The sequence below is a fragment of the Myotis davidii genome, unplaced genomic scaffold (genome assembly GCF_000327345.1).
Source record: "Myotis davidii unplaced genomic scaffold, ASM32734v1 scaffold629, whole genome shotgun sequence".
NCBI classification, from domain to species: Eukaryota; Metazoa; Chordata; class Mammalia; order Chiroptera; family Vespertilionidae; genus Myotis; species Myotis davidii.
In genome coordinates, this window is record NW_006300210.1 from 1,085,596 (window position 1) to 1,111,193 (window position 25,598).

Consider the following 25,598-nt stretch of genomic DNA (forward strand, 5'->3'; position numbering starts at 1 on the left):
GCAGGTATCTGGGGTTTATTTACCTTCTATAATTGAAACTTTGTTGCTTTGCGTGGAGCTCAGAGCTGGCTGCGTCAGCTGGGAAGCTTGGCTTCCTCCATCATTGGGGCAACGAAGCCTCCTGCTTGCTCCAGCTCCATGGCTGCCGGCTGCTATCTTGGTTGGGTTAATTTGCATATAGTCGCTCTGATTGGCTGATGGGTGTGGCTTAAGGCATAGTGGAGGTGCAGTCAATTTGCATGTTTGCCTTTTATTAGTGTAGATTCCCACTCCCCTGCACACTCTACGCCAGGGGTAGGCAAACTTTTTGACTCGAGGGCCACAGTGGGTTCTTAAACTGGGCCGAAGGGCTGGAACAAAAGCATGGATGGAGTGTTTGTGTGAACTAACATAACTTCAAAGTAAGCATCATTACATAAAAGGGTACAGTCTTTTTTTTTTTTTTTAAGTTTTATTCATTTCAAATGGGCCAGATCTGGCCTGCGGGCCGTAGTTTGCCCACAGCTGCTCTACGCTCTTGCCTGCACCCTTGGTCTCCATGCTCATGTTCCTCCCCTTTGTAGAAAGCCTGAGTGATTTTCCCAGTTCATGTAGCAACAAAACCCCACAGGCCAGCTTTCCTTAGAGCACAGATGATTACCAGCTCTTGGCTGCCTTGGTGTCCTTATCATTGGGTGGAGAAGCATTCACTTGCCCCAGAAAAAAACGGCCAAATAACCACTCCTTTGTCATGTGGTGTTTATTCGGCAAACGTTTACCAAGTACCTGCTGCCTGTGCCGTGGTAGGAAGATGAGTAACATGCCACCTGTAGCCCCAGGGAGTTCCCTTTCTGGTAGGGGGAGACTGACTCACAAGCAGGCAGTAAGGAAACGTTCTGGTAAGTGTTTTGCTGGGGAGAGGGGAGCATGGAGGAACACAGAGAAGGCTCACTGACTTTAGTGAGAGACCCCAAGTTGCAGCTCTTAAGGGAGGAGTTGGCATTGGCTTGGCAGAAAAGAGAAGGAAAGTGGGTACTTGAGGTAGAGTACTGTTGGTGTGAGCCTCTCTAGCAAAGGGGGAGGGAATGATTTAATCCAGCCTCATTGAATTCTCGCTAGGTAAAGTAAGCAGTTTAAATTGTTTTATTCTTCTAGAACTTACATGTATTTTTTTTAAAAACCACCGTCAACTTTGCACTAAGCTGTTTCCTAGTTGAAATTGCCTGAATCTGTTGAATTGTTACAATGATTGTGAGATGACTTGATCTCAAAACATTTTAAATTTGTTTGTGAACATAAATTCTAATTAGTGAAAAGAGTAAGATGCTCATAGTGAGTTAAGTAATTGTGGTGGTTTCCTATTTATGCCTCATTGTTCATCTTTTTTCTGTCTTCATCCAAAAAGGAAAGAAAAAACAAAAGCATTCAATATGTATGCTTAAATTTTTAAAATATATTTTAAATTACCTCTGTCTTGTCAGTTCTTGTCTAAAGCTATAATGTAAACCAATTTCAAATTTTTTTTTTACTTTTGGACACATTCTTATGTATTGGGAGGAAATAAAGTAAGTTGAACATATATGGGGGAAAGATGAACAAAAATTGGAAATCGGTCACTGTTTTTGAAATGGGTCAGTTTTTACATACTATTAAATGCTGCCTTTTAAATTCAGTAGAAATATTAAATGTAGGCCTTTTTCTTTTTATCATGAAAGAAACAAGACCAATAAGGAGATGCATATAGCTTATAACAGATTTTAGATTCTGGAATAGTTATGAAATGTGGCTTTGGTCTAGACCAGTGATGGCGAACCTTTTGAGCTCGGCGTGTCAGCATTTTGAAGAACCCTAACTTAACTCTGGTGCCGTGTCACATATAGAAATTTTTTGATAGTTGCAACCATAGTAAAACAAAGATTTATATTTTTGATATTTATTTTATATATTTAAATGCCATTTGACAAAGAAAAATCAACCAAAAAAAATGAGTTCGCGTTGTTACCTCTGACACATGTGTTATCAGTTCGCCATCACTGGTCTAGACAATAAAATGAAACAATTCTTATCGAGTAAGAAGACTCTCTCTCTCTTTAAGGTTATGAGAAGACCGATGATGTTTCAGAGAAGACTTCCCTGGCAGACCAGGAAGAAATACGGACTATATTCATCAACCAGCCCCAGCTGACCAAGTTCTGTAACAACCACGTCAGGTAGGACCTGCTAACGAATGACCTGGGACCCGCCAGCAGGCCAAGTCCTGTGGGCCCTCTCCCAGCCCAAACGAAAAGGATTGCAAAGAGCTTGCGGTTACATCAGTTCATATTGAGCGTTTCCTCCATCTTCTAGCCAATAAGGAAGGAGCAGAAAGGATAAGCAGCTGCTCATGGGTAATCCCTTTGTGTTAAGCCTGTTAATAGATTATTGTTTGGATTTTCACATTTTAGAAGAGGTCCTTTGCCATTCTTCACGGATAACTCTTTTTGGTTAAATAGTTGCGAAATTTAGTATGGTGGTGAGGAATGGAGGGCTGTGAGAATTACTCCATTGTTATATATTCATTGCAACAATAATATAAAAGTATCTCTGTTATAAGCCCAATTCACCTGGTGTCCCCTGGAACCAAGTGAGCACCCCCAGTGCTAGCCCAGTGTTTCTCCATTGGCAACATTCCTAAACTGGAGACATGCCCATTTAAAGTGAACATTTACAACTTAAAATTCAAGCAAGAGGAACTTTTCACAGTTTGGGGAGTGTGGCATGTGTCCCTTTAATCTTCTCTCTGTTATTAACCAGAGGAAGATTGGATGCTTCTAACACCTAAACTGTGACTGACGGGCTATATCTGAAGTGTTCAGTGTGCAGTCCTAGCCAAAGTCATAGAGGGTCCGTGAAGAAAATTCAAATCCAGGAAACCCCCCATTTCTCTGACATTATCCAGGGACAGCGTCTCCACTTAAAGTCTCTCTGGTGCTGCTGCTCAAACTGCGGACTTTGTGTTTTTTTGCAAGATTTTATTTTCAATGAACATATTATACATTTTCTTAAGTGAAGGTGCTCTTCTTTGTAAGCTACCCCTGGTGATGTTAAACAGGATGGCTGACTAAGGAGAAAGAAATATGTTAGGCAGAAAGTGAAAGTCTTACTGTTCATTTATACAGTTCCTTTCACTCCTTTTCATTCCGGTTAATGACCATTTGCAATGGTCTCCCAACTTGAAGCAGAGGACAGAGGCTCCTCATCTACTTTTGCAGATGGTGATACTAGAATTTTGTAAACGTTGGAGCTAATTGTGGAGCAATTAAGTTTTATGCTACTTTCCATTTTGTTTTCTAGCACTGCGAAATACAACATCATCACATTCCTCCCACGATTTCTCTACTCTCAGTTCAGAAGAGCCGCCAATTCATTCTTTCTCTTTATTGCACTGCTTCAGGTAAAGTCCTGTCGTAAAACCTTAGTTCGACAGCAGATGTTCGGATTTAATAAAAGCCTGTGACCAATCTTCCGAAGCTTATCCGAACACAGAAATCAGCTGGTTTGGGTGGACATTTCCAGCTTCTGCTACAGCCGTGTTAGAATTTCATACCTCTTTCAGTTTTTCCATTCATTTTTATCAGCTTATTTTTAAACATTCTGTAAATTCGATGTGGCGAGGACTATTCGTTTGGGTTCTAAGGGTGATGGGGCAATTTCTTAAAACATCAATTTATTTTAGTAGCAATCTAACTGTCAATTCTGAACCTCAGAAGACAAGAATTATCACTTTAAATCTTGTTTCTCTTTGTAGTTGTGTTAGTTGTAATCGGGGTGGGGGAGTTTTATTTTAACAAAAAATAGCATACACCCATTGTAGAAAGAATTAGGAAACATATCAATACCTAAAGACAAAATTTATAACTCATTCCACCACCGAGAGGCAACTACGCTCTTGAAATCTGGTTGTATATCTTTCTGGTCTTTTTTTTTTTTCTTGTATATTAATTTAGTGTTCAAAGGGGACCACAGAGTACATACATTTCATAACCTGCTTTATCAGTATTTTCCCATGAGATTCATTGTGTAGCTAAAGTATTATATTTTAATGGTCATATGATATATTAGTATATGGATATACTGTAATGTATGTAACCAAGCCCCCTTTGTAGGGGTTAGTCCTACACACAGCTGCTTGCCAGGAAGCGAGTTAACATGCTCTTCCAGCTGCTTCTTAGTCTTGAGCAAATCATCTTACCCAGTGTCAGTCTGCTAAGATAGTAAAATCAAGGAAGCATATTTTAAGAGGCACTAAGATGTTACCGTTTTTAAATGTATTATCAACTTGCTAGTTCTCACGGGATTTCTCTCTTTTTCTTTTCCTTCAAATAGCAAATACCTGATGTATCACCAACAGGCCGCTATACAACACTGGTTCCTCTCTTGTTTATTTTGGCTGTGGCAGCTGTCAAAGAAATCATAGAAGATATTGTAAGTACTTGATTTTTTTAATAAGTAAATGTGACTCTGTAGTTTTATATAACTATTTTAAAATATTATTCCTTCTTTCAGTTATTTCGTTCTTGACACAGGCTGCTTAAATGCCCATTTAACTTAGAAGTGTGTAGAATATCCTCCCACCTCTGCAGTTAATTTCTATTGATTTTTATATTATGAACATTTCAAAATGCTTGCTATAGTGTTTCCTTATGTGTGTAGTTTACTAATGAAAGAAATTAATTTGAATGAAATAATTGACTTAGAAAAAATATATTTGAACGTTATTATTAATTATGTTCAATTTTCAATTTGAACTTTGTTTCAAGTTAAACAGAACCTCCAAACTATCTAAATGTAGTAAAGGGCTTCTTGGTATTTTTTATTTTTAAATTTATATACCCTAGTTTTCACCTCATTAAATAACTATGATTCCTTTCTTATTTTAGTAGTTCTAAGTTTCCTTTTCTTTTATCTTGTTTTATTAGAAGAAAGCAACAGCAAATGTGCTATTTTTATTTTTCCGTAGTAGCCGAGAAAAGAGGAAGTCAGTTTCCCTTTTATAACATACATTCCCCAAAATAAATTCAGGCTTTTCTTTTTCTCCTACTTTATCTGTTGTTTGCCTACCTTAGTTGAGGAAGTCAACATTTTTTCCTATGCCCTTTAAATAATTTGTCTCAAAGGACCTTCTGTCAAGCCTTAGGCAAGTCAGATGGTAAGGAAAGGAAAGGCCAACGCATTCTTTAGAAAGCTCCAGTTTAAAATTACACAAACATTCATTAATATTATAGCTGCGGGGGATCCAATTGGGATCTCACTGAGAACACATGAGCCATAGCATCACTAGACCATTAGACATGGGTCAGCCAACTGTTTACCAGGGATGGGGAACCTTTTTTCTGCCAAGGGCTATTTGGATATTTATAACATCATTCGCAGGCCATACAAAATTATCAGCTTAAAAATTAGCCTTCTATATATGGTCAAACATGTAATTAATGCACCCTTAATACTTCTGCAGGGCCACACCGCCCCTGGTTTAGTTCATTAGTGTCAAAAACATCTAAGTGTGGAAGAGTACAAACAGAGGTTGTGTGTGTGAGTGTGTGTAAAACACTATAGTCCTCTTGATCGCCAATGACATACTTGGTGGGGACGGGGACCACTAGCTGAAAAGTACAGGGGAGGGGTTCTCATGCGTATTGTTCCACACAGACTTACCACCTTTCAAATAAAGGTTGGATTTGGCACGCTACAAAGATGGGTCTTTACTACAATTTTGTCTCTTTGCCTTTTGTACTCCCTTTTCTTTCTTTGTTTAACCTAGGTTTTATTGAGCATCTGTTACTTACTAGGTATTATGCTTTTGTTTTTGCAAAAGTTTTTCTCATTTAATTCCTTCAATAACTTTTGAAAATTGATATCAACCCCATTTTAAAGGTAAGGAAACTGAGGCTTGGAGAGGCCAGGTATCTTGTCCAAGAAATTGATGGAATTTCTATCCCATCCATTGCTCTTCTTTATTTTTGTGGCAAGTCACCAATAATCAATACTAACTAGAAGCCTGGTGCATGAAATTCGTGCGGGGCGAGGGGTGGGGGGGGAGCAGTGGTCCCCTCAGCCCAGCCTGCACCCTCTCCAATCCGGGAATCCTTGGGGGATGTCCAACTGCCAGTTTAATCAGGCCTAAACCAGCAGTCAGACATCCCTCATCACTAACTCCCCTGCTGGACTGGTCGTAGGCAGCCATCTTATGAGGGTGTGAGGGTTAATTTGCATATTACCTCTTTATTATATAGGATAATCTATACTAATAAAAGGGGTGGATGTCTTCCGGACAAAGCCACAGCAGCTGCCCGAGGCTCAGGCAAGCTGCAGATGGCAGCTGCCACTGCCAGGGCCCAAGGCTCAGGCAAGCCATGGGTGGTGGCTGCCACTTCCAGGGCCGGCCCGAGGCTCAGGCAATGAGTGCGAGCCAAAGCTCAAGCAAACCACTGTGGCTGCCAGGACTGAGGCTCAGGCAGCCACGGCAGCCAGCAGTGGCAGCAGCAGAGGCGTGATGGGGGCATCGCCTTCCCCGATCGGCTGGTTGCCTCCCACAGAGGGCCTAAGCCGTCAGTAGGACATCCCCTGAGGGCTCCTGGACTGTGAGAGGGGGCAGGTCGGGCTGAGGAACCCTTCCCCCCCCACCCCCAGTGCATGAATTTTTGTACACCGGGCCTCTAGTAATATTAATAACAGTGAACTTCTGGGTTCCATGTTCATGCTTTATGTCCATTTATTAAATCTTATATTAACCCTTTCAAAGATAAATGGTATTATCCCTATTTTACAGAGGAGGGTGAGGAGTCACAGAGTAGTAAGGTAACTTGCCGAAGCTCATACAGCTCTTTATGTGGGGCTGTGAGACTTCAAATAAGGCTCCAGACTCCTGCCTTACAATCATTGCTTTAAACTGCCACTTCTACCTTTACCTTTTCTTTTCCTTATCAAAGCTAGAAGCCTTCTAGCTATGTTTTTAGTACCCCCTTTATGAAAATACACGGTAAATAGAATGGTATCCAAGAATTTTGTTGTTGTTGTTTTAACTAAACGCCTATAAGAACACAGCTAATTGGGCAGTTTCTGAAGGATATTATATTAGTATCATGGGATAGTAATAGCATCATTTGAAGTAGCTTTCTAATAAGTATTAAGAAATGAACTAAAAATGGTCTGTAAGAATGGTTTAACAAGACTGCTGGAGGGAGATGTCAAGGAGCCAGCTGGATATAACTGTCTAGAACTCAGATGAGAGTTTTGGCTGGTATATATATATTTACGTATGGTTATCATTGGAATTGCAGGTATGAATGAACTAAGAGAGTGTAGAGTGAGAAGGAAAGAGGGTAAGGGAGTGAGCCTTAAGGAATTCCATCACTGAATTACACACAAGGAGACAAAAGAAGGGGCCAAGGTACAGGTGGAAGACCTGGACGATGATGCAACAAGAAATGTCTAGGTTGAAAGAATTCCCAGAAGTAGGATTAACCAATATTGCATCCTTAAGTATCCTGGAGTTCATGGAACTATTTACACAGTCCAGTTTATTGGTGTGCTATAAACCAATATTTTCAACCAAATATTGAAAATATTAAATAATTCACTAGGTCTCGCTGGTTTTAATGAATTCTGATTATAAGACAGTGGAGGTATTTGAATTCAGATAATAACTATATTAATTTTTCTAAACTATTACCTTTAGAATAATGATCTCTTTAAGATACAAAGATGCTTTCTTTTTGTAGTCATTGGGTTAGAATCTGCCTGTCTGGGTGGGTCCTTATGTATATTCAGCACAATTACGTCCTGACAAGTAGCCTAATTTATTCTGTGGTGGGAAGGTTGAGGAAAGGGATGCTCTGTACAGGAATTCTCTGTGGATGGAAATAATGTTCAGGAACTCCTCAGGTTTCACTGAGATGAAATTTCCTGTAGAAGTGGAATTTCTCGTTAATTAGCTTTTATTTGTCTCCTTCAGTTGAAAGTCTCCTAACTATTATATATTAGAGGTACGCATTGTTTTGGAAATATTTGCACTTGCTCTAAACATCTACTTTCACCTTGGATCATTATTTCAGTCTAAAATTTATTTGGGGTTACTGTTCATTTTCTTAAAATCTTTATTAACAAACAAAAATGAGTAAGCATGCTCTGCTGAATAATATGCTCTACTGAAGCTACAAACTTAACAGAACTTTAAAAAATTCAGTTAGGAATATTTGCTGGCAAATGGTGTGCTTGCTTTTGGAAGAATAACTTGCCTATTATAAGTGTACATTATTACACTCTTATTTATGATAGTTTTATTCTGAGGAAGAATTGTCCCTGCATGTGGATGTGGCAAGAATTGTTTTCAGCAAGCCTTCCACAGAAGCGTTCTGAATGCGCACTTGCATTTTGAGCCGTTCACTGGCTGATTATTGGGATGAAGCAAGTTCTCTCACTGCCAGCTATTATGCTGGTCCTCCTGAGGGTTGCTGTGTCTCCGGACTTTTCTCTTGGAAAGTGTTTTCATGCATGCCCTGTGCCCCTAAAAACCATCTTTCTCCTCAGTGGAAAGCTTAGGAACTCATTTGTTTTGCATTTGTTCCATCCTACTTTATAGTCAGGTATAGGCAGCTAAATCTGAACATGGGTTTTATATGATAGAACCTTTGAACACAGAGTCAGTTACACTTGACACTTTTTCCAATGTCACCAGAAGCTTATGTGTTACACGCAATGCTATACGTTTAGACGGAAGCCATGGGAAACCTCTCGTTTCCGTTGGTCATTCAAATTCTCACCTTCCTCTGGCCTGCCGTTTCTTTTCCTTGCTGCTCTAAAACCTTGGCTTCTGTAACTCTTCAAACTCACCCACCTAGACATAGACTAAATCACCTGTTTGTTTATTTTTTGTCCTATTGCTTTTGGGAGGAAGGAGAACAGGATCATGCATTCGGTGTCTTGTGATTTGGGGGGAAAGTGGCTCTTGGGGAGCAGTAGATGGAAGAGGCTTTGTGCCAGTGGGAGATGCACTTGTTTTGTAGTCACTGACAGACATCAGCACATCATTAAGTTATAGAGGACATATCAGCTTAATTAGATAATGGATTTTATAAGTTGAAAATATTTCAGTACCGTTCTTCAATGGTAGTTATTATAGATCATTCTCTTGGGCAATCTTTTGTCAGTGAGTTATTGAAGCAAATGACTAAGTTAGCCTTTCAGCGCAAACTCTGCTGGTACGTTAACATTTGAATCTTACCTGCATGCTAATGTCAGATCTTCTGAGGACCATACACCTGTACGCCTGGGAAAGGACTGTAGATTGCTTTCAGTTTTAAAATTCCTGATTACCCTCTGGTTCTTCCCATCATCACAGCCGCAGCGAATTTATGACAAGAAATCTCTTGTTGCAGGTGCTGTTTTGTTTTATTTATCTTGCTCATTTTTTTTCACAGTTTTTATTTTTGCTTTTAACCTTTAGAAACGACATAAAGCTGATAATGCTGTGAACAAGAAACAGACACAAGGTAGGAATTTTACAATTTATTTCTTATATCGGTCAAATACACTCATACTAATATAAATAATAACTTCAGTTAAATGAACTCAGTTGAAAACACTGTCTATCTCTTACGTTTTTGTTCCAGGGTAGATTCTTGCTGTGTAGCATTTATTAGCATGACACTTAAATTCGCAATAGATGACTTACAATGGTAATACTTTTGGAAGGTAACATCTTTAATATATTTAATTACCTCATAACAATGTGCTTGAAAGTACTGTCCATAAAATCTGCAGTGGTTTTGACAGTATTAAATGCTGCAAAATGTTTTTATTTTGTTTTTTACTTACAGGTATTATTCTAGAAAAGATATTATTATATGAAACAATTATTCTATAATTATTTAGAAACTGGAGGCCCAATGCACAAAATTCGTGCAAGGGGCATGGCCCCTGCTGCGGCAGCCGCCTCTGCCTGGGCCCCCGCCTGCCGCGGCTTAGTCTGGGAGGTCATTCGGAAGGACGTCCTGTCTAATTAGCATATTATGCTTTTATTATTATAGAAGATTTATAGAAAATAATAAGATTTTATATTGTTTGGGCAAAAGGCATATTGGGAGCACTTTGATTATACTATACATGGAAACAATATGTGCTCCAGAAATAAAGTTATTAAATCCAGGCTAGCAACTTGGAATTGCGTGACATTTGGCATGGCTCTTCTGTTGTGTGGGTCTCGTTTTGATGCAGTCCAAAGCAAAATGACCTTCAGCAGAAGCAAATCGACTGTTGTCAGATTTTTAAGAAATACTCAGGAACATGCAAAACAGACATAGAGTTCCATCCAGGGGCTTGTCCCATCCAAGAGTCTTGTCTCTCTCTCTGAAGTCCCTTGATGTGTTGAAGATGAGACATGTCTGCCAAAATGAGCTGATAATTAAAAACACTATTTTTATATTGCTGTGATTTTCATGGGACCCCATCAACATGCCCTGTTTGTCTTCTTACCACCTTCCACCAAAGGGATTATCTGCTGGGTTTTGATACATTGGATGAAGTCACATTTATTTAAGTGTCACCTAACAGGTTAACAAAATATTTATGTTCTGTTATTTCCTATGGGACATAAGAAAAAAATGTAAGATGGGAATTATATAAAAGCACAAAGTACTAGTAAAAGATGGTTTTGTGTGCAAAATGAAGGACTTGGATGTTTTATATGATCTCAATGTCTCTCTAAATTTTTGTGGCAAATAATGGTTTCTATGTCAACTGCTATATAATTAAAGGAGAGAAAATTATGGGTTAACTTGAGCTACATCTTAAATTTTGAAGAAACATTGGATGAGCAGAGGACATGGGGTAAACATTACGAGTGGGTGGAGTGGGAAAACAGGAGGAGAGGTTATCCTAAACAGAGATGAAGGGTATGTCAGAGACCGTGAGTTCAAATATCGAGGGTTATCTTTTTTATTTTGAGGTTGATAGGAGATAAGAGAATTGCTTGTAAAGGACACTGTTTGCTATCACATAACTCAAATTGCTTAATATGAAAGCCATCTGTTGTCATTAGACCAGAATGAAATTGAATTTGCTTTGCCGAATTGAGTCAGTAGTGGGTGTAGGAGTGGGAAGGGAGTATTTTTGACAGATAATTAATTTTTGACAAATATTTGAAGTATTGAGCTTAAAATTTCAATTTCTAAATGTTTACCAAGACCGTGTAATGTGTAAGAAGATACCTTTCCTTCAGATTCCAATAGTAATCCTTCTCTGTTCTTAGAGAAATCAATATTTTCTCTCCTTATTTTGCACTGAGGCACTAGAGTGACTTTTTTCTGTCATTTCCTAACAACTTCAGAAATATAAACTCCTAATGTGATTTCCAACATCACTAATCATTTAACGGTAGCCTAGTACATGTCTGATGCCTCATTTTCACCAATCCATGCACTCAATCAGGGAGCATATTTTGTACTCAACTCAGGACTTTATAAATTTTACATTTTAGCCTATTATCAACGCTTTTGAAAACAAGCCATTTCTTCTCCTGGAGTTTTATAGTTGGTGAGATACATGGTTCATTGAGCTAGAAAATTCAAAATGTTATGTTGTTCTCTGAGGACATAGCTGTTGAGGGAGGGCAGAGAACACTGATGCTCAGAAGTCCGGGGAATATGAGTGAGTCTCGAGTCCACTCCTCCCCATGATTTGTGACCACCTTTCTTTGCTCCTGTCCTTTGGTTGTGTGCTGCTAGAGCTGTACCAGGTGGCAGCACTGCAAAGGCAACTCTACCTTCCTACTCATCTTTGTGTTTACCACGAAGGGGCATGTCCTTAGCAGGTGATGTATGTGTTTGGATAGCAAATGAACCGGTGAATGAACCATTCTCCCAACAGATGCTTGAGAAGGAAGAAACTAGGCATGAGAGGAGCCTTCTTGAAAAGTCATTATCTGAGGTGTGAGCATGATGCATTTCCATAACACCACTTCGCAGGCACTGATAAAACACTAGCGTGGCAGAAGTTCTCGTCACCTCCTCACCCTCTCTGTCGAAGTCATTACATCATCATTTCAGCTGCTTCACCTCCTGTGGACACCTTACTGTGTCCACTCATCCGTTCTGTTATCCAGAGACCAGAGCACTGCCATATTCAGAATGCCCCAGGTCTCCTTGCATCTAAACCCACCTTCATTTTCTCTGACTTCTACCCTCGATATTTGAACTCACGGTCTCTGACATACCCTTTTCCGTGTGTCTAACACACACTGAGGCAGTCTCTCACGGTTTTCCCTAAACTGGGTTGTTCTGCCAAATTTTGCTCTGCAGGAATTTGTAAATAATAAATTCCTAATGATTCATGTGACATGTAAATTGAAGCCAATCCCCGTATGAATTTATTGTGGTTGAGCTTGTTCTCTTTTTAAATTTTAACAACATGCTTCTGTTTTTTTTATGAAATGCTGCTCTGGCTAGCATGCCAGTATTTCGGATGGGGTTTGGGTACAAGGGAAGAAAGATATTTGGGAGAATTAAAAATGCCTCCTGATGGAATAGATTTGCTTCTGTAAAATGCCAGGTTTGGGTATACACCCTGAAGGATGGCGTGCATGCATTCTACAGATGAGAATGCGGGAGAGCTAGGCTGTGAGATCTGACAGCACATGGACCACCTGCTCAGATGCTGTGGTTAATGAGGGCCATCCTTCCTACAATTAGATTAGCACCTTGTTATAGTTTGACGTTAGGCATGAGAATAGAATAGGTCTTTATTTAATAAAGCAACTTTTCTGTTTCATTTTAATTGGGGGAAAGACAACATGAAATTCTTTTCATCTAGGCACATAGCAAAAAATAATGGGTCTCCTTTCCACCTCTTTCCAGCCTTTTCACAAGTGTAATTAAGTCGGTGGTGGCTGATGGCCACTAATAAGGCTACTTCCCCGCAGGGCACATGGTTGCTTATCTCCCACTGGAAACCAATTCACCTTTAATGTCCTTAGCAGGAAAGGTGTTGGATTGGTGTGGGTTGAATATGTTTTAGGTTGTAAGCCTGAAATGACCTACAAACAGGGCTGAATCTGTCTGGTTCCTGCTCAGTCCAGTGTTGTACAAAGGAGCCAGGGTATTATTCGAAGGGCCTTAAAATAGCAGCACTTCCCGGCTTCTGGAAAAAGCGAGTGCCTTTTTGCCTCCCTGGAGGTATCTCCACATCTATTTATCCAGTGGTCCTGAACAAACACTCTGCCATGTGTTCATCAACTTCATTGTGAACAGTTCTTAAAAAGTATTTGTTCCCATGATGTCAAACATTGGGCTTAAAAGCTGAGCACATAATTTCAGACACCTATAAGATTAATATTTTCAAATTATTACAGAGATCTTAGGATAATTTCAATTGAACTGGTTAGATATTGTCCACAATAGCTGTGGATAGAGAGGAGGTACTTATCTGTGAGGAAAATATAACTCCAGATTGTTTTTCATTTGTCCTGTAAATAAAAGTTGCACACAGAGGAGCAAAACCCATTGAGGAAATTTAAAGATATAGTTAAAGTGAGAGAAGAAAAACGTGTGTGATTCAAAGTTAGGACATTCGTTATTTCACTTCATTAAGTCTTTACTGAACAACTACTTTGTGTAAGACCCAGTGCAGGAAGTGCAGACAGAAACCAGTCTTGGTTTTTGCCCTATGGGATATTGTGATCTGGTAGGGAAGAGACTAGTAAGATGCTCACTCATATTGAATGCAAGATAGGGAAATGAATAAGGGCCAGATGAGAGAAGTGGGGTTCAGAAAAATAATTTGTGAGGTTCTTGAAGGACAAGTGGGATTTCAGTGAGCAAAGCTATTGGGGTGCTAGCAGTGGGTGATCCAGAAGGAAGTGAGAAGGTGTGAGCGATATTTAGGGAAGAGCAAATATTCGGTTTTGGCCAGAGCTTCTGATGTGTGTCAAGGAGTCATGGACAGGGATGGGAAGGCTTTTGAAAACCAGGTGGAGAATTTGGAGAGAACTACTGAAAGTGTGGCTAGGTTCCCACTTGTACTTTTGAAAGAAGAATGTGAACGCTATGTAATTAGGCAGGGGGGACTAGGACAGTGAGATAAGCCAAAGGGAAATAAATACACAGTGCGTAGATCCAGTTGGATGTGGCCAAATGCTGTATTGAAAGAGGACCAGGACCACAACTCTCACTAGATTCAGCATTTCCAAAGTGACATTTAATCGCTGGAGTTCCAGTTCTTAAGTGGAGAGCAATGTGCTGCTATGAAAACTGCAGCCCGATGCGGGGTGTGGGGGAGAGGGTGACTGGGGAGGCCGAGGAAGGAGGTTTTTCTTTCAATAAATTTCTCAGTGAAATAAAGGAAAGGGTGAGTGATTCTTGATGCTGTGAGCAGGCTGGAGAGAGAACACCTTAAGAAAGGGGGCTTGCTTACCTTTGTGCTCTGATCACATCAGCTCACCGCCTCTCCATCAACTTGCTGGGACTCACCCCTAGAGCTTGTGTCGGCCTCGCTTGGTGAGGACCACTGTTAAAAGGTTTGTAAGTGAATCGATAGAAGTAGTGTCAACTAACTGAATACCTATGTGTAGAATGTGGACGAGAAGGGAATTTGGGACGTTCCCTTTGTCTTTTGTGTCTGTCGACTCCAAGCAGGTCCATGTTCACTTGGACCTTTACAGGCAAGTTTATGCAGGAGACTTGAGTGCAATGTCAGTTGTGCCTCAGTGAGGTCTTTGCCTTAAAATGGCCTTTGGAAGGAAGGGTCTACGTGGCGAACAAGCTGATGCTTTAATATGGAGTTTTACCCAAAACTGTGGTCTCAGCTGACTCTTCTTGATGCACTCAAGTTCCCCTTCAGGACTTACTCCCAGATAGGACTCAACCACACTCCCTTTCCTGTGTTTTCTTTGTCCTCTGTGACACTGGTAGTGCCATTGTCCTTTAAGATATTTTGCCTCTTGTAACCCACTTCAAGAAGTGGCTTGAGCCCTAACTGGTTTGGCTCAGTGGATAGAGCGTCGGCCTGTGGACTGAAGGGTCTCAGGTTCGATTCCGGTCAAGGGCATGTACCTTGGTTGCGGGCATATCCCCAGTAGGAGTTGTGCAGGAGGCAGCTGAATCGATGTTTTTTAACTCTCTATCCCTCTCCCTCTCCCTTCCTCTCTGTAAAAAAATCAAAATATTTTTTTAAAAAGTGGCTTGATTGGCCAGGAGTGGCATCCCAGAGACCTTCAGTAGTGGCCCCAGTGGTAGACCGTTTTGATTGCCTCAAAGCCGGTCTTAGACTCTAAGTGAGTACGTCTACTTTTGCGTGTTTGACTGAGTCCTGAGAGACAGGCAATTTCTGCAGAGCCTTTGATTAGGGAATTCCCAACCAACTCCAACAGAATGTTTTCATTTCAGAAGACACCCATGATGACAAAGCTGTTCAGTAGTATCCTGCTAAAGTAAAAACAGGTTATATTTAAGGTATTTGTTTAGAGTCTGAGCTGTCCTTTGCATACTGCCAGACTAATTAGATGTGTGGAAACTATAGCAGGTGCATTTGGCTGGGGCTGCGGGAAGGTGGCGGAGGTTTGCATTTAAAATGTGCTGTTAAAATCCCATAAGACAGGCCGTTCTGATCTTGCACAGCTTGCGCTCACTCTCCTTCACCAGGTGTCACTAATCATCTCCTCCAGGGCTCACCTTCTTGAACTCTGGAGGCATAAAGTCAGTATACTTTTGGCCCTAGAAAGCTAAATGCTCAGCAAGGGACCCCGCTTGCATCATTACTTGCTTCTGTGACAGGCACCTCTCACAGACACCAGAGAGGTGTTATTGGACGCCCCCCGAGTCCGAGGGAGAGGGCTGTCCCCACTTCAATTCTCGTCATGCTTGTGTGAATGAATTCAAATGAGTGACTCCAGATGACCGTGCTGTGATAATGAAACTGGACAGTGAATGGGTTGGGCTCCTGTCACTACTTGAGCAATTAAGCAGAGACAAGGTTGAATTGTGTATGAGCATTTTGTTTTCCAATATTGTTGGCAACATGGGAGAGAACCATTCCCACAAAAATCTGCTCCACCACCACCACCCCTCCCCCACTTGGGCCATCTGCTTCTATTGGGTAGAAGGACAAAGATTACAGGCAATGTGGGTGGGGGGTTGCAAAGAGTGGGCGCTCTGGGTGGTGACATCTCCCAGGCAACAAGGATGTTCACCTTTCCATGATGATAGGCAGTTCTCGGATAAGGAGAATGGGCCACATTTCGAGGTTAACTCCCAAGCCTTGGAGTGTACAGTTCCCAGCCTGGTCAGATGTGCCTTCTTTAATCAGAACAAAACAATCTCAGTTCACAGAGCATGATTAATATTTCTTATAACTAATAGCTAGTCCCCACTATTCTATTTCTCCCTCCCACCCCAAACAGTAAAGCTAATTTATTAAGAAAGTAAAACATGCAAAGTTATTAAAGCAGCAAGGCAAGCAAATCTATCATCTGGCATAATGCTCTGATGGGCACACTTGGCTAATCCAAAGAGTGAGTGGAGTGAGGGGGTTCTCTGCCTTATGTACACTTTCTGTCTATAGACTTTAAAATTCCTCTGCCAAATATCTTGGTACAGATTAATTTTCAAGCTTCCCTCCCCCCCCTCCTCCCACCCCTTAACTTTGCCGTGGCACCCCCAGAATTGTGAGAAGCACCAGCCAGGCCCCGAGGCTGCTGGGTTTTCTGTGGGATGAGATAAGACTGCACTCTTCCTTCCCCTCCCTCCTTCCTCTCTGCTGCCTTTGGAGAGACATGTGTTCTCATGTGTCCTTGGTCGGGGAAGATAATGGCTTGTTATTTACAGGCCAGCTGCAAACTATCCAAACCACTTGGCCGTGTTTAATTTTCTTGTCTCAGTTTCCCTATTTCTCCTACCCTGAAATTTTCCTACCTTCTCGCTGTCCTGTAACACTTCCTCTTCACCGGGTTGAGCTGGGCCAGAGGAGGTCAGTGATTAAAAATAACCAGGCTGCTATTTCCATTCACCAGCATAATAGACGGGACACTGTTTATTTTCATTGTTCTACAGTTGGATGTTTAGGCACCAGTTCCGGAGTAAATACAACCATGAATTATGTGATTGACTTTTGTTTTTGGCCAGTACTCAAGCCTGGATTTGTACAGAAAGCCGTTATATGTTGTGAGCTGATTTTTAACTTCATCGGATCTGTATTATTCTCTGCATCCTAAGATGGCATTAGCCTCAAGTTTGAACAAGCTATGCACTTCTCTCTTTATTTCTGTGTTCCGGGGTTTGTATTTCAAGAACAAGAGAAATGGGTGGTGGGGTGAAAAGAAATATGCCCTCAGGTCTAGGAAGCCTCCAGGTGATACGGATGATATGGATGCCGCAGGTCCCTGCCCAGATGTTGAGTAGCAAGTGTCTGTAGTTAGGGGAAGGAGGTAGAGGCTCGAATGTGCAGATAGAAATGATGGAAGATTGAGAGAAAATGAGCAGTCCTGGAAGATGGGGAAGTGAGGCAGGTTTAGAGGATTGTTTTGGTGGTTCCGTGAAAGTGCCACTGGTTTCCCACCTTCTTAGTGGAGCGTGGTCTGCTGCATAGGGAAAGCCTGTTGTGACACTTCTGTCTGTTCATGGAGCCCAGGAGAGTGGTTCAGGGATATTTTGGGATGTGACCTGCCAAGTGGCAGTATTGCAGGGAGGGCCAGTTTAGATTACAGAGCTGGGAGGAGTGGCCCTGATCTGACATCAGAGGACACTCATGCTAGTGCATCTGATGGTTACGTAACCGTTTCCAAATGTTCACACTGGAATTATTTCAGTAACTTATAAAACTGACAAGTCTATTTTAAGCAAATGTTTAAATAGCTCATCGACATCATTTTATGTAGCTGGTTTTTATTGTAATCACATAGCATAAAATTTATTATTTTCAAGTATACCGTTGTTTTTAGTGTACTCACAAGCTTATGTGCCCACCACCACTATCTAATTTCAGGATATTTTCATCAACAATAAAAAGGAACCCAAACATGTAAGCAGTCAATCCCCATTCCCCTTCCACGAGTCCCTGACACCCACTAACCTGCATTCTGTCTCTATGGATTTGTGCATTCTGGACATTTTTTATAAATGGAATCATACAGGTGTGTCCTTTTTGTGTCTGACTTCTTTCACTTAGTATAACTTTAAAATTCATTCATGTTGTGTGTGTCAGCACTTTATTCCTTTTTATGGCTGAATAATATTCCATTGTATAGCTATACCACATTTTGTTTATTCATTCATTAGTTGGGTTGTTTCCACCTTTTGGTTTATAAGTAACACTACACTAAGCATTTATGTACAAGTTTTTGTGCAAACATATGTTTTCAGTTCTCTTGGATAAATACTTAGGAATTGAATTTCTGGAATATATGTTAACCCTGTGCTTAAGTGGGTTAAGCATATTTGAGAGAAATTAATGAAGGCGGAAATAAAATCAAAGATACAGCTTATCCATGAGGTAAAAGACTTGAGCCCCAAATCAAAATCCTGAGAGGTTTTGTGTGTTTCTTAAGAATTGACTATTTGGTTCTAAAATTTATATGGAAATGCAAAGAACTTAAATATCCAAAACAATATTGAAAAAAAGAACAAAGTGGGAAGACTTATACTACCTCTTTGAAGACTTACCATAAGTTACAGTCATCAAGATGGTGTGTATTGGTGTGAAGATATGCAAATTGATCAATGGAGTAAATACAGAGTCTGGAAATCTATCCACCACAGTGCCCCGTTAGTTTAATGGGGGAAGGAAACATCTTTTAAACAGAATCTCAGATATGTTGATTGAAAGCTCGATACGAAAGTGCATGCATATTGTGTGATTTAGTGTGTATGAGATGCAAGACTAATCTTCAGTGACTATAGTTGCCTCTGGGGATGGGAGGGGGGATTTTAAAGGGGCAGGAGCGATCTTTCTGGAGTCTGTTTCTTGTCCCGAGTAGTGGATTCACAGGTGTTTAGTTTCAAAGCTCATTGAAAAGAACTCTGAAGATCTATACATTTCATCACTAGTCACACCTCCATTAACAAAAGATCTCACAGACTTGAGCCAGGTGACAGGTACCCTAAAGAAGGGAGCCAGGTTGGGTATAGAGCAGCAGGAAGCCATGAACACGGTGATAGGGCGGTGACCATTAAGTAGGTATGTATCTGCTGTATGGCTTCTGACAAGCTTTAAGCGTGTCAGGCACGTTTCCACGTCATTTTTGTGGCTTTCTCCTCCAGCCGAGCACTGTAATTCCTCTAGATCAGCGGTTCTCAACTTGTGGGTCGCGACCCCTTTGGCCGTCGGACAACCCTTTCACAGGGGTCGCCTAAGACCATCTTGCATATCAGATATTTACATTACAATTCATAACAGTAGCAACATTACAGTTATGAAGTAGCAACGAAAATAATTTTATGGTTGGGGGTTACAACATGAGGAGCTGTATTTAAAGGGCCAGAAGGTTGAGAACCACTGCTCTAGATGCTGGAGAAAGCCCTCAGCAACACCAGTGATATTCCCCTCTATCAGTAATGGTTATTGTGGGCTCTAAAATGTACACTGGTTGTTTCTAATTCTTTATCTTATTTTACATTTCCTTGCTGTCATAATTTTAAACCTGTCACAGTGGCTCCTGGTTAATTTATTTGAAGCTATTTATTTAAAACAGGCATTTCATCAGAAATAGGTTTTGATTAGTAGTAAAACTGTTCTTTAAAATGTGACTTATTTTTTCTTTCCAGTGTTGAGAAATGGTGCCTGGGAAATTGTACACTGGGAAAAGGTATGCATTGATTCTTACTTTGTTCCAGGAGAAATGCATAATAGTAGATGTAATTTTTATGTCTAATATATACAAATGTCAAGAATTCCACTGATGTGAAAACTGTCTGATAATTGATGTTGTAAGCATACATGGAGTCTTCAGTTAGTCACATTCATTTAATATTTCTGCCATGTGCTAGAAAGACTATTTTCTTGAAAAGTAGTATTTAGACCTTTTTATTTCTTTTATGGTTAATTTACTCACACAACCTCTAATATGGTCATTAGTGAGTTTAGACATAATTTAGCAAGTGTTGTCCAAGTGTTCATATGCTATTCAGACCTCAATTTTAAAAGGTAAGCAATTGTTGTTAGTTCTCCCTTAGTTCTAGAAGAACATTTAACCTCTAGTCACCCACAGATGAATAGCCTTTGCACTTGGTAGGAGACTTTTGGAGTTGAGGCCACTCTCCCAAGGGGACTTGGTTCTGAGATTGCCAGGGCAGCAGAGATGTGACCCACAGCCAGTGTATTGGTACGTCAGTGTGTCCCAGTAGGCTAAAGGCCATGCCCCTGATTCTGCCTTGTGATGTTCACAGTTACCTCATATCCCTGCCCAGAACAGGATTCCCTCTGAATTAATTGCATTTTTGTTATTAAATCTGTGACTAAAATAGGGATTGGCCTTTCCCTTGCTAGGTATTTGGAAACTTACCACTCTCGCTTTGGTCAAACATAAAAGTAACAAAGAGGAAAATACCTTGATTGTGCTTTTCTTATTTCTGCAATAGTCACTCTTTTTCAGAAAAACAATATAGAAAAAAAGACACCAAAAGTTCAAAATACTGTTTCAAAAGAGTGCCTTTTTGCTTTTGTCTGGCATTTGTGGATCTTAACAGTTTAGAGAGAAGACAGATAGGATATGATACATTGAATTTTATTATAAATATATTTCCTTCATAAAGTGTAGTTAACATAAATGCATGTCCTAACAAATTGATAGATCAGTTTCTTACCTTCTCACCTAGAGTGCTTATTTAGAAAAGAAATGGTTGTCAAGTAGGGGGTAATCATCTACTACGTCAGCCTTAACATTAACCTCTTAAAATATCTTATTTTCCTAATAAGCAACCATTTCAAGATTGTGCTCATCTACTTGGATTATTGTAACTCTTACTTTGTCAATTTTTTATAGAAAAAAATTAAATCACCAGCCCAAAATTACCCATAATGACAGCATTTCCAGTTCTCTTAGAGATCTGTGCTGTACCTGACATCCCACTTTGAGATGCAGAGCGGGGATAGAACTTAGAGTGTTGCCAAAAGTCATCCAGCCAAAATGAGCTGATGTTACTCAGTAATTAGAATTAGATAATTAATTAGAATTAGTAAAAGTTGGTTCAATGATGAATTCAAGATAAGTGTTCAAAAACAAACAGCATTCTTTTATTGACAATAACAAGATTGTAAATATAGTGGGGAAAAAGTTCTCATTCCCAATGGCATGTGAGATACTTACAAATAAACTTAAAATATATATGACCTTAGTAAAGAAAACATCAAAATTGTAGGTATTTAAGATTCACATAAATGTACAAATTTGTCATATTCCTAGAAAAGCTAAAAATAGCAGTTGTTTCAAAGTATTCATGTAATATAATCCCAGAGAAATTGTTCTCTTCCTAAAGAGCTGACTAAATTTTTCATCTTAATTTCAAAAAGTAAACAATTGAGAAAATAGAAAAAAATATTTTGGAAAAATGAAGAAGGATGTGGAAGGACTAATTATAAAATGGAAAACAAAAGTTATTAAAATCATGTAGATATGTTGCAAAAATAGACATTGATGAATAGAGTAGAGCCAACAGTCAGACATCCCCTGTGGGGTCCTGGATTGGAGAGTGTGCATGCTGGGCTGAGGGATACCCCCCTCCCGTGCATGAATTTCATGCACCAGGCCTCTAGTCTATATAATAAAAGCCTAAGCAACTGTTACAGTGGAACGACCAGAACGACCAGTCACCTAGATTCGCCCTGACCACCAGGGGGCAGATGCTCAATGCAGGAACTGCCCCCTGGTGGTCAGTGTGCTTCTACAGGGAGAGCGCCACTCAGCCAGAAGCCGGGCTCACAGCTGGGGAGCACAGAGCAGTGGCGGGAGCCTCTCCCGCCTCCAGAGCAGTGCTAAGGAGCAGCAAGCAGCCACCAGGAGGGTGGTAAGAAGCAAGGGATCCTGAATTGCGAGAGGGTTGTCTAACTGCCGGCTTAGGCCTGATCTCCAGGGAGATCAGGCCTAAGACGGCAGGCAGACGTTCCCCCGAGGGGTCCCAGACTGCAAGAGGGTGCAGGCTAGGCTGAGTGAATTTCATGCAATGGGTCTCTAGTTGTTATATAAATAGGAAATAAAAGTTGACAATAAGTAAGAAGTACAACCTGACTCAGTATAATATTCAATCTAATAATAAAAGTTGCAAATTTAAACAATATTGAAGTCTCATTTGCTATCCAATAAATAAAAACAAACTCATGTACTTCATAATTTTTAATTTTATGAAGTATTTCATTCATATGTTATTATGGATTAGCAGTTTGGCTCTTCATATTGAGAATCATACAAAAAGGATTCTGGGAATTTATCCCAAGAAAATAATCACAAAGTAAGGGATAACCTATATATGTGTAAAAATGTTTATTGTAGCATTATTTATAATAGTGAAAAATTAGAGTATGTGGATACCCAACAATAGGGAACTTTATAAACAAAGTATGACATCCTGCACTCTGGTATATTTTGTGACAAGTAAAAGCTATCATCTCAAATACTATAAAAAATTTTATACCATTCATTCAACAGATATTTATTGAGTGTGCCAAGTAGTGAGCTCACAGCAGCAAGCAAGAAGTGAGGGTTTCTGTGTCATAAAATATAACCATAGAACAGAGCGATATATGTACACAAAGAGGCTGACTTTGTAAAAATGGTTTATAGAACGCTAAGTGGACAGGCATGAAAGCAGGCTTGCTTGTTGGGTTTGCCAGATTGTGGGGCAAGTCTTTTCTTTACCTTATGTCATATTTTGTGTAATTAAAAATAAAATCAATAAACCAAACCCAAGAGTCAGATTCACATGCCAAGGTAATATAATAGACCTTAGTGCAAATGGGCTTTAATTCAGGGTTCTTGTTTTCTCTGATGTTCTAAAGGTGTGGCTACTGTGGTTGCTTTTTAATGGTCCTCAAAGGACCTACAAGTTTGTCCAGCACACATCCCAGTCATTCACAGATGGGCAGACTTCAGCTCTCAAATATTAACAGTCATCTCCCCAGTTACTGGCCTAAAGCGTTTTCTCAAAGTTAAGTTGCCAGTATCTTGGTTTTTCTTTGAGTATTGCAATTACAAAGCCCTATTCAAGGCATTGCATCGCCAGTCTTGAAATGTGAACAGCCATCTTCATTGCCTTTACCACAAAGACCAGTTCTTCAAAGACCAGTCTGCAGCGGAGACTGTTCACAGTGACAGGTGGAATCCTAGGGTCAAACTCATCCTTCTGGCTTTTGTAGAGAAGCACCGAGTGGTCGGCTGTAGGCATGTGTGCAAGTCACTCTATAAAGCTGCTTTAATGCATGAAGTTTCCACCATAAAATGTATTACTTTGGATTCAGAATTTATATCTCCAAAATTCCCTAGTAGAAACAAATATGCTGAAGCCTACAATTAGACAAGGACAGATTTTAAAACAGTCTATTTTAGTTTGATAAGGTTACACTTTTACATAATCCTCCATTGTGATACTAATGTCAGTGACTTGAAAAGGCTCAAGGTTCTGGCCTAAAGCCCTACATATTTTTGTAACTGCAGTGTTTTGGGGATTAAAACTGCTTTGTCATGATATTCCCCCAATGAGAACTTGTGGTCAAAGAATTGTGGGCATCTTGACCTTCTCCTCTGTCTGTTCCTCTTCTGCACACACCAGGCTAGGAGGGCGAATGCCACACTAGGAGCTCAGAACCCAAAAAGAAAAAGAGGTGCTTGCTTGTGTTCGAGAAAGTGATCTAAACCCTAGGCACCCTTAGGAGGAAGGCCGTTCCCTGCTTTCCTGAGGGCTGCCTTAGCACTCAGCGAGCCCTTGTTTTTCCCAGGCCACTGAGGTACTACAATATGCCATATAAGGTGCTAATATTTTCTTTTCATCTTCAGTGTCATACCCACAAGCCTTTCGTTGACTTGCAATGAATACAAGTGTTGGAAAGCAGTGCAATCAATTATCAATTTTCTTAAGTCTCTTAGACTCTAACACTGTAGTGTAGATAAATGTGATCCTGATTTTTTAAGAATGTAGTCCAATTGGAGAGTGAACGTGAGCCCACAGATAGCGATTACAGAACAATTAAGTGCCAGCCTGGGTAGCATTCTATTTAAGTGCCTTGGCACAGAGAATTTACATTTAACTTGCTTTCAGTGGGAGCTATCGGTGTATTACCACCAGACATTACTTTAGGGACCACTTTATACCTATACTAAGCTGATTTTTAGTTTTCCCCTTTTTTTAGGGAGGGGTTTTGGATTTCAAGGTTCCTGGCAATTTGTTGATTTCAGATGATTTGCTATCAATTCTAATACATCTCGTGTGTGTGTGTGTGTGTGTGTGTGTTTAATATATTTTCATTGGTTTTAGGGAGAAAGGGAGAGAGAGAATAAGATAGAAGCATCAATGATGAGAGAGAATCATTGATCGGCTGCCTTCTGCACGCCCCACACTGGGGATTGAGCCCACAGCCCAGTGCCCTGACCAGGAATTGGACTGTGAACTCCTGATCCATAGATCTATGCTCAACCATTGAGCCACGCCGGTCTGGCTCTAATACATCTCTTTTGATCAAAGCATCCAGAGCTTCCCTACCTGAATAACCAGCACACAACTTTCCTGACCTGTTCCTCCCCCAGAACATAAAGTAGCCAGAGTGGGCTGTCCCTGTAACAATTTCTCATTTGTTATTCCCCTGAGAATACCATTCTCTCCTTTTCTGTAGTAAAGTGTTATTTCAGGGTTCAAGGAAAAGTAGGGAGGGGAAAGAACAAAAAGGCTTTAACTAAAAAGGTGGGGGGGGCTATAGTAATAAAAAAGATTTTCTTCCCTTGATTAAAAATTGAAACTTATTTTTAGGTTCCTTTGGCTACAAAGAGAGGGCAACTTTCATGCTCTAACGGGAGTAGTCATCAGTGTGATTGAGTTGGAGTTGTATTGTTTGCCAGAAGCTCTGTGACAAGCCTATCACTTAAATTACTTCTAACAGTGTCTGATGTAGTATATCTTTAATTTGTCTTCAGTCCATACTCACAAAAATGCTAACAGTAGTAAAATGAGAGAGACTAAAATTTAAAATACAGTGATAGTTTCACTATATTTAGTTGTGCACAATAAGGCTTTGTAGGCAGTCAGATGTAGATTTCAGTCTAAGCTCTTCATCTCACTGTGATTTTGGCAAATAACTTAGAACCTAAGACCCATTTTCTTCCTCTCTAAATTGGGAATTGTAACTAATACTATTTCATAAGGTCATCATAAGGAATAATGATTATATGTGTAATATATATTTATAATAGACATGTAATATATCGATAATACATAATTTAATAGCTTTTCTAGTTGTATTGAGATTTCCTTAAACAAGGTAAAGATTTCATTTGGTAAATTCCTCCTTTTTATTTTTATGTCATAGTGACAGAATATGAGAAGTTGGGATGTCAATTAAATTGATAAAATGGATAGATTTATTGTATTCAGATGGTATACACCTGATAAAGATAC

At 40.0% G+C, this 25,598-nt stretch overlaps 1 protein-coding gene across 1 annotated transcript in view; it reads left to right on the top strand.

The window, feature by feature from the left end:
• ATP8A1 (ATPase, aminophospholipid transporter (APLT), class I, type 8A, member 1) overlaps positions 1-25,598 on the top strand; it is a 179,198-nt gene that overhangs the window by 2,294 nt on the left and 151,306 nt on the right. The window contains exons 2-6 of the mRNA XM_006776615.2: positions 2,075-2,189; positions 3,313-3,412; positions 4,345-4,443; positions 9,464-9,509; positions 19,767-19,807. Coding sequence (XP_006776678.1) covers positions 2,075-2,189; positions 3,313-3,412; positions 4,345-4,443; positions 9,464-9,509; positions 19,767-19,807 — 401 coding nt within the window. The remainder of the gene's footprint in view (positions 1-2,074; positions 2,190-3,312; positions 3,413-4,344; positions 4,444-9,463; positions 9,510-19,766; positions 19,808-25,598) is intronic.